Here is a 9,967-nt window from a genome sequence, read left to right on the forward strand (position 1 = left end):
CAATTTAGTCCTAAATATCAAATTGGACCCTCTATCAATAAAATTTCTAAACGAAATTTTCACACAATTATGCAATCATGCCATAGACCTTAAAATGATAATAAAATAAATTTTTCTACCTCGAATTTGTGGTCACGAAACCACTATTCTGATTAGGCCCTAATTTAGGATATTACAGTTTTAATGTCTTGAATATGTTGGTGAATGTATTCAAGTAATGATGTGGTGGAAGATAAATTGGGTGAGAAAACTGGCCTTAAAAATGACAAATTTTCGTCCACACGGGCAGACACACGGGCGTTTGTCTCAACCATGTGTTACACATGGCCATGCGCACGGGCGTATGGTTTGGCCGTGTGTCCCCTACATCCTTAAAATTGAGAAACAGAATGCTCAAGAAATTTCACACGGGCAGAGACACGGACGTGTGTCTCAGCTGTGTGTGACACACAACCTAGCACATGGTGTGTGTCTTGGCCGTGTGAACTCTACACCTAGTTATTGAAAGTCAGTATGCTCACACGGCCTAGCACACGGGCATGTGTCTTGGCCGTGTGACCCAAGTCAGTAGCTACCTTAATTTGAACACAGGCTGGGACACTGCTGTGTGCCTCACATTGAATGCCCACATGGCCTGGCCACACAAGCGTGTGTCCCCTGCACTTAAGAAAAATTTGAAATTTCACAAAAAATTATCTGAGTTTTCGATTTAGTCCTAACTTGATCTAAATGCATATTTTGGGCCTCGAGGGCCTATTAAAGGGACAATATGCTTGATTTCAGATATAAATAGTAAATGATATGAATTTTTCTATAACAAATTTGTAAACTTCGGTAATGCTCCGTAACCCTGTTCCGACGACGGATAGGGGTTAGGGGTGTTACATATTTCATCAACATTTTAATGTTTCTTATTAAATAGAACCTTATATCTATTTTTCTATAAGAACAACTAACCCAAAATACGTTTCCCAATAAACATCGATAAATTAATATTCTAATGTATTCAAAAGGTTTTTAATTAGCTATACTTTAAGTTATGAATAAAAAAAGTTACTTTGCGTATATGCAACTATGGTTTTTCCTACACTTTTGCCATGCCAGAATCTCCTAGAACATCTAAACGGTCTTCCATACAATTACGACAAACATTGCAACTAGGATCAACGCCCTTTAATATATGAATTTGTTAGTAATATGTTATGGCAATTATCGAAGGAAATGGTAAATGCATCGGGGACTTTGTGTATTCCAAATCACTTTCTAGTTGTAACACAAAAGAGACTTATAAGCATTTGATATAGAAAACAAACTAGTTTCGTTCAGCAACCAACTGAATAAATCAATACAAACTTGACTATGAGGTGGTTGTGTCACATCAATGGAAAGAAGCTTTTCACACAAGTATCTATGTCCACAACTCTCAAATCCTTACAATGCTCCTTCAAAAGTCCAACATCCGGTAATCAATAGTCAATCCAAAACTTTATTTTTGCACCATTTCTTACAATAGAAGAGATGTTGTCTTTCAAAGTTGGCTAAATTCTATATAAATGAGCAATTTTGTCTATCGATCTAGTCCGAACATCCCTCTCCCATTTTATATTTATTCTGCAACACACGGACCCAAGAAGCTCCTTCCTTTGTTAAAATGGTAAAGCCAAAATTTATGATAAAAGCTTCATTATGTTCCTTAAGCGGCATTAATCTAGTATTGAATTTGAATGAAATCTTTTATATCAATATGAATTGTTGCAAAATTTACCATCTAAGTTTTATAATTGGCGTGGTTAACTTATTAACAACGACTTTGATTGTGAATTGTTTGCTACATAAGTGTTGAATTTGAATGAAATTCTTGATATCAAAATGACTTATTGCAAATTTTACCATATAAAATTTATAACTAACCCACTCTCTATTTATAACTAAAAACTTTATTGGAAGTAGGTCGGGCTCACATTCCAAATTTCGTAAAACTTACCAAAAAAACTGACATTTTTAGTCCTAGCTGTCTTTTTTGGAAGTATAGTTATAAATTAAAGTGCTTTCCACTCTTGCAAAGAATCTCAAGTGCATGTGTCATTTGAAATTAATTACTTCAAATAATTTTGACCAGTTATAATGTTCATGGTGTTATTTCACCAAATAAAAGTTGTTTCATAATTATCAACATACTTATAATAAATATAATATATTTTCATCACCAATTTATAGTAAATAGAATTGTTAAGAGATTTTCATTGGAAAATTAGTGAAGTTATGGATGTTAAAGGCAACCTTGGAGGTGAGATCTTGATGCCATAAGAGCATTTGGAATGATTTGGTTCATGTTTTTTTTTATGTTTTCTTTTCATTTTAATGTCTAGATTGATGATTTCTTTTTTGTTATATGAAAGATTTATATATATTTGTGGCTTTAATTGATGTGACAATCTTAATTTATTTTTATTTTTTTTCCTTTGGTGAACCTTGGTTGAATTTTTTGAAAGATAATTGATGATTTAGATTAATTTTAGTTGTGTAGGTTTTGATTTTATTTTATTTTAAACTCACACAATCGATGATTTATATCAACAACTATTTATACTTTAATAACATTGTTGTCCATTTTTCTATTTAATTAGTCGCTAAGTTGACACGTAATATATGTGTGACGTAGACAAATAATACGACAAAATATAATTAGATTTTTTTCATAGTTGCGTTAATAATAAATTATTATTGATAATGATTAAATAGTTTATATGAAGTAATTAATATTTATAATTATTGTTCATACAAGTATCACTGATTATATACAAAAATAATCATTGATAATTCTTTGGATATTAATCAAATATTGAAATAATGTAGTTTAATTAATATATAACCTTTAATAAATAATTTACCAATAATTTTTGTGACGCAGGATTAAATCAAGTTCAAGATAACTACTTGGAGGATGCTACAATGAAATCTTCCCTGAATAAAAGTAACAAAAATGATGAATATCAGCGAATCAAATTTAAGGAAAATAAGAATGACCTTGATGTATGTTTTGCTAATTTTTGACCTACTTGATTTATTCTTAACTTATTTTTATTGATATTATGTGTGTGTGTGAACAGATGGCTACCAAAGCTGAAAAATGGATGGGAGTTTTGGTTAATAAGGAATTTGATAACAAAAGCTATAAGGGTAGTGTTGTGAATTACTGTGGTGAAACCAAATTATTCCAGGTTTTATTTTATTTCCTTTTTAACATTTTAAATACATGAAAAACTTATTAGGCTTTCTTACATTTTGTTCTTTTGTAGTAGTATTAGTACATATATCTTAAATTTCTTATTGCAGATAGATTATGAAAATCATGTATATGAGGAAGTAGACTATCAAGAGTTACAAAAAATTGTAGCTCCTCCACCACTAGTTTGCGAGTATCTAGAAAGGATTAATCCAAGGTAAATAAACCATCACTTATACTTTACTAAAACCTCTTATTACAATTTATAAGATTAATTAACACTTTTTATCATTTTTTACACACACGCATATATATAGATATAGATATTTAGCCTACATTGATAAATCTTAAATCTATCCATAAACTTTAATTAGAAGTGCAATAAAATATATCAAGTTTAAATTAACGCAACAATATATATGAAATTTTAATTTGATTTAATTTTTACATATGAAACTTTAATTTTTGATTTAACTATTCACATTAAAAAAATAAGTAAATTCTATATCAAATTAAATTTTCATGTATATAATCACAAAAAGTCAAAATCCATGTATCACATAATGTTTTAGACCAAAAATGTATTTAGTTTTGATATTTATGTCCTACATATTTGTGAATTACGTATGCCAACTCAAGGTAGGTGTAAAATCCATATATGAATACAATGTATATACTAAAATCCATATATGAATGCACTGTATATACACATTGGATGAAAGATAATTTCACTTTCATATCCATGTTTTAATATATATGTATTAGATGCAAGATACAAATATTTTTACAGTGCATAATGATGATGATGATGATGTTTGCAACATTTGAAGTTAGCGTTGAACTAATAATTAGGAATGAAAATAATTGATATAGTGAAATGGAGAAGGAAAATAAGAAACAACAACAACAAAAAGATTCATGGGTTCCAGTCCATCCAAGATACCCATCAACTTTTCAGCAGCAAGTGAAACCCAAGAAGAGGAAGTGCAAAAGAGAAACTGGTAGTGGTGCTTCATCCACTGGTTACATACCTCTAGCATTTAGAGAGATAAAGAGGGATGCCTATATTTACTATTATAAGTGAGGTTTTGGTGTTGTTAATGGGTTAAGTTTCAAAATCATATCATATCATCTATAGCTTTGCAAACTAGCGAGTTTGGTTATCTTATTTGGTATTTTTGGATTTCAAGTTCCTTTTAATATTTTGACATTAATGAAAATTTTAGGTTTATCGTTTTTCTTTTTCATTTTTAATTGATAACTATCATGCCTATGTTGATTTGGCACAATATAACATATTTAGCATTTGGATTTTAATTTTTATATATGAATTAGGGATAAATTTTAAATTTACACATTAACTTTGATTTAACATGAATTTTGATTTGATGTAATTTTATGACTCAAGCTTTAATTTCAAGTTAATTGTGTGAATAAAAATTAAATATCAGTTATTTTGTAAAAATAAAAAATACATATTTTTATTTATAATTATTTATATATGTAATATACAAATATAAAATAATGTTAAATCAATAATCATATTAAATATTTTTAAAATTAAATCAAATAAAAATATTATTATACAACAGTATAATATTAAAATGACTATATTGTATTGAAAATTAAATTTGATTAATTGAGTTATCGTATTAATTATGATTTAATTTCATAGAGACTATTGTGATGGTAGTCAGTAATTAAAACAAAGTTACCATTATTGTTGGTTGTTGTCTGGATAGGAATTCTATATCTCAACACTTTGGATTTTATTTTATTTATCGTTCTCTATGGTTGTATGTGTTGGGAATCTACTTTTGTATTTCACCTTTTACAATAATCAAATATCCTCAGCAGGCCAAAAAAAAAAGAGAGAGAGAAGAAAACTCATTGAAAACCAAAGCATTTTTATCATTAAATTGTGAATAAATTATTAATTTAATTATAATTTAATTATTATGTAATTTTTTTTAATTCACACAACTTATAAAAATAGAAAAAAAAAGGATCTACAATAAATGTGGAATTTATCAAGAAACTGGACACATATGTTATAATAAATTAAAACAGAATGCAGAAAAGTTAAGGTGTTGACATCCCCGTGAATACCAATATCACTCTGAAAAGTAAACATAAATTAATTAAAAATGCAAGTGAAAAAACCATATTTGGGTACCGAAACAGTCCCCATCCCGTGGACCACAGCACACCGCCACACTTTCCCTAATACGTACAATTTTGCATAGCCCTCGACCCCTCTCTTCTTCTTTTTTTTTTTTTTTTTTTTGCTTTAGCCCACAGACAGGGCCACACCTAGCTTCACAAAAAGCACTCACTACCCACTACCACGTGTGGGAAAAAGGTAGAATTTATGCATGTGGCGAGATATAAGTGGTTTGTTTTTCTTAAACAAACAAAACAGTTGATATTTTTATGTTTGTTCCCGCATAAACGATAAAACAGGAAGCTACGGAGGAAAAAGGCGAATTGCAGATTGGGAGAAAGAGAAAGAAAAAGGAACAATATTTCACTGAAAACCATGAATACTGTCTTCTCAGTTGACGATTTCTCCGACTCCTTCTGGGCGGCTCCGGCTTCCGATGATGCGCTTGGGATGACCCGAAGCCATTCCGAGTGGGCGTTGGAAAGGTTTCTGGAAGAATTTTCCGGCGCCGGAGTGGCGATCTCTGGGTCGCATGCGGGCGAGAATGTGATCGGTCCGTCCTTGATGTCACCTCAGTCGTCCGTTTCCAAAGTGGAAGAAGGTAACGTGGTGGAGATAAAAAGGCCTAATAGCCAGAATCATAATCATCCGCCGTCTGATCAAACGCCGACAGTTCCGACTGACTCGGATGATTACCACACGATCCTCAAGAGCAAGCTCGAACTGGAATGCGCTGCGGTTGCTCTCTCTCGTGTATTCCTCTCTTTTTCGGCAATCTCCGTTTTTCAATTGGAGTTAATATTATATAATTTAATTAATACTTGAATTTTTTTTCTTTAAATAAATAAATATTCAGGCGTTGGCTGTGAAGGCAGAAGATTCGTCTGCCGAAGCTGAAAATCACGCACTTCCATCGGGATCAAAAGTTCAAGGTAAGCTTTTGCTTTGCATGCAGCTTATTTGAATTGAAAATAATGCTCTTCAATTTTGGGTAATTAGCAGTGTTTTGCTTATGAGACTGTGTTGTTATAATGGGTGGTTGCAACCATTAACGTTGAGCTTAGATTGAGTTTTACTCTATACAAGTTGGTCTCTTTATGTGTTGGAACAAGGCTATACCTATACTGTGTTGAAATGAATGCTGTTCATCAAGTCCGGATTTGGGGTCAGCTAGTGGCATAAAGAATGGCATAAATATTTATGTAGTTTGTGTCCTTTAGGTTAACTCCAACAACGATTGTCTGGCTGTATTGTGAAGTGTAGGAAAACATTCTTTCCTCCTTTTAAGGTATTTCTGGAGGCTTCTTGCATATATCAGGTATGATTTTGTCTAGGGATGGTAATAGTGCAGGTTCCTATGGAGTGCCATGTTTTTCTATCTCCCATTTATGCTACTGCTGAACGAGTAAGAAAGGAAAAAGATAAAGAAACAGAAAAAGATGGTGGAGCATATGCAAAAATGGAATTAATTGCTCTACTAGATTCGATAAATTTTATTAGTTCCTGATTAACTTAACTAGGCGGTCAAACAAGACAAGTAGCACTGCTCTGTTTGTGTTTCGTTTTTCTTCACTGCTATATTTTCCTTTCAACTTCTGTTTCTTCCAATATTCTATGATCTAAACCCTAAACAATATGCTAAAAAACTTAATAGCTCCTCGTCAGAGCTCTTCATGCATTAATTTGTTTCCCTTTACCCATTACTTCAAATGATAAATATCTTTTACCGCTCCAGGTTCCTCAAAGGTACAAGGACAGGGTGAAACTGATGTTGCACATTGTGGAACTCTGACCGGGTCAACTACACAGAAAAAATCAGGGGTGCAAGTGAGGCAAGCCACTAGTGGATCATCAAGAGAAGACTCAGATAGTGATGGACTTGAAGGAGATACTGAAACAGCCGATAACATGGATCCGGCTGATGCAAAACGTGCAAGGAGGTAACATGTTTTTAGTGGTGGCTTGCATTAGTAATTGGTTTGAAAGGTTTAAAATCCTATTTGTTCTGTTCTTTATTCAATGTTGTTTAACATATTTGCCACCACTTCTCTTTTCCTTTGTTCAAATTTAATAAGATTTGTCTTTCCCATTGAGTTATAGTTATAAGAATTAATTCCTCGTCTTGAACAGAATCAAATATATATTTTTCAAATACAAGTTGAGCCTGAGATTTAATTATACAAATTGCTATAATCTCTGTCAAATATTAGTCCCAGCTCTTGGCAGGAATGTATATATATATTTTTTCCTTTAGGAAATCAATATATTTGTTTAAAAACAATAGTTCAGAGCAGTTATCAGCTGTGTCATTGCAGGATGTGTGAATTAATAAATCCATACTGTTTTTTCAAAAAAAAAAATTCCATACTGAAGTAAAATTTTAATTTGCTGATGCAACAAAATTTTAATTTGCTGATGCAACCACAAATTACCCTCTACTAATTAGAGAATTAGTGATGGCTCAGAATGCGGTCAAATCGAGAATCAGCTAGACGCTCTAGAAGAAGAAAGCAAGCACAACTGAATGAACTTGAAGCACAGGTATTGCCACACTGTTTGTTCCCCCTTCCCATTGATTGACTCATGCATTACTTTTTAGTCTTTTTTTAACCTCTTAACTGGTTTTTCTAGGTTGGTCAACTAAGAGTTGAACATTCCACATTACTTAAGCGTCTAACTGACATGAATCACAAGTATGACGAAGCTGCTGTTGATAATAGAATTATGAAGGCTGACATTGAGACTTTAAGAGCAAAGGTAAACCATCACTGTTTCTAATTTTGCATTTGTTAATCATGATCTTGTTATCCTGCTACCAGAGTGACTATAGTTCTTTAACTATTTTACTTTCGTTATAAATTAGTATTGATTATGATTGGTGCAACTTTGGCTCTGGGTTGTGCAAGGTTGATGGTTCTATTTGAAAATTTCAGGTGAAAATGGCTGAAGAAACAGTTAAGCGGGTGACAGGGTTTAACCCTGCTCTTCTATCTAGACCTAATGTCCCTAGTGTAGGCATGCCTTTTGGTAGCAACCCATTGGAAGCGTCAACAGTTGCTCCTCTACCATTTCAGTCAAATGCTAACCAGTTTTTTCACCAACCAGTTCCTAACATTGTTGCACCCATTCATCATCAGAGAGTGGACAATAGTTTCAGGTGCAACACCCTGGTTCCTCCTGATGTGAATTCACAAACTAAAGGAGTGAAGAATGTCAATGAAACATCTGTATTGCAGCATGGACCCGGCTTGGATTGTGTTCCAAATCAGATTGGCCCTGGTGTCAGTCCATGTGGACCTATGCCTGGTTGGGAGCCTGGATTATTACCCCATGCTAGTGACGGAAACCATAAACAATGTTGAATATTAGTGCCCCTCTTGTTTCCCTGAGATGGCTCTTTTCTCTAAAAGTCGCTTAGATAGTGGTAAAATTATGATGCCGTATTGATTCTCACTGCAATTTTGTTTTTAGTATCTTCTTCTCCAGTGGGTGACTATCTTATATCTGTATCATAACATGGTTGTACTACTCAGTTACTTGAATAAACTTATTTGGTAAATAATTCCTTATGAAATTCATATCTGGTGTTCAAGGAGCTAAATCTGCTCTTCAAGGTTACTCCATTTCAGGTCTTAACGATGCATGTAAACCCAGCAGATGAATGGCATCCCAATTGTTGAATAAAGATAGATTTCTTTAGTTTTACAGTGATTATAACTTCTCGCTTAAAATATATATAGCCCCTTGAATAAGTGATTTATAAATAAATATTAGTACAAGAAATTATGATCGTTTTTAGAGAAAATTGTCAGACATGAAAACATAGAGAATTGCTAATAGGAACATGTGGTTAAGTTAAAAATTCGGTATAAAATTTAGAGACTAAATTGAATAAATTAAAAAATATAGAGATTAAAAGTGTAATTATTTTATCTTTATTTTGATAGAAAAGATTTAATGATAATTTTACTATTACTTAAAAAATCAATTATTTCATGATAACATTTAAATGATATTTTTATTAAATAATTATTATTTAATATTTTATTTAAAATATTAGTATTTTATTAAGTGTTATTATAATATAAATAAAAAAAGGATGAACATATTTATTTTTTCTTCTTATTCACGAAAGTTGGGGAAATAAGAAAAAGAATTTTCTTTCATCATTTTCCTTCAAATTCTAGCATACGGTATGGTTTTTCTTCAAATTTCTTATAGATTTTAAATTTTTGAAGCTTGTTTTATATATATGTACCAATAGTTTTTATTATATTTTATCAAGTATATTGAAAGTTATCATTAAAGGACATTGATGACAGCTTAGAAAACTTAAGTGAAATAGTAACATTTTTGGATAGCAAATGATTAGAAGATGAATTCTAACCTGTTAGAAGTGTGAAAAAGAATAAAAATGGATAGAAAGTTTACTTGGTACATTTGGCCATGGTGAAGGTGAAGTGGAGAACCTGGGCCACTTTGTATAATATTGGTGCTAAGTGATAACTTGTGAAGCAACAAGTATTCTGGTGAAGACGGAATTGAAAACGGATAATCAAGTCGAAAGATATGTGAAT

The 9,967-nt window shown here is 31.9% G+C and overlaps 2 protein-coding genes across 3 annotated transcripts; both read left to right on the forward strand.

Moving 5' to 3' along the window:
• The first annotated feature begins 3,116 nt into the window (after positions 1 to 3,116).
• LOC107923821 (uncharacterized) lies at positions 3,117 to 4,370 on the forward strand. Its single transcript, XM_016853969.2, has 3 exons — positions 3,117 to 3,221; positions 3,337 to 3,443; positions 4,100 to 4,370. The coding sequence occupies exons 1-3, from the start codon at positions 3,135 to 3,137 to the stop codon at positions 4,308 to 4,310; spliced, it is 405 nt and encodes a 134-aa protein (XP_016709458.2). The 5' UTR covers positions 3,117 to 3,134; the 3' UTR covers positions 4,311 to 4,370.
• Positions 4,371 to 5,629: 1,259 nt separating this feature from the next.
• Positions 5,630 to 8,968, forward strand: LOC107897853 (light-inducible protein CPRF2). Of its 2 annotated transcripts, none has more exons than XM_016823437.2 (6): positions 5,630 to 6,143; positions 6,247 to 6,322; positions 7,126 to 7,330; positions 7,856 to 7,931; positions 8,022 to 8,147; positions 8,324 to 8,968. In XM_016823437.2, exons 1-6 carry the CDS (start codon positions 5,766 to 5,768, stop codon positions 8,750 to 8,752), a joined length of 1,290 nt encoding a protein of 429 aa, XP_016678926.1. In that variant the 5' UTR covers positions 5,630 to 5,765; the 3' UTR covers positions 8,753 to 8,968. The 2 variants fall into 2 exon arrangements, with proteins under 2 accessions (XP_016678926.1, XP_016678927.1); XM_016823438.2 differs by having other exon boundaries at positions 5,647 to 6,128.
• The last annotated feature ends 999 nt before the right edge of the window (positions 8,969 to 9,967 follow it).

Source organism: Gossypium hirsutum, chromosome A11 (assembly GCF_007990345.1).
Source record: "Gossypium hirsutum isolate 1008001.06 chromosome A11, Gossypium_hirsutum_v2.1, whole genome shotgun sequence".
Lineage (NCBI taxonomy): Eukaryota > Viridiplantae > Streptophyta > Magnoliopsida > Malvales > Malvaceae > Gossypium > Gossypium hirsutum.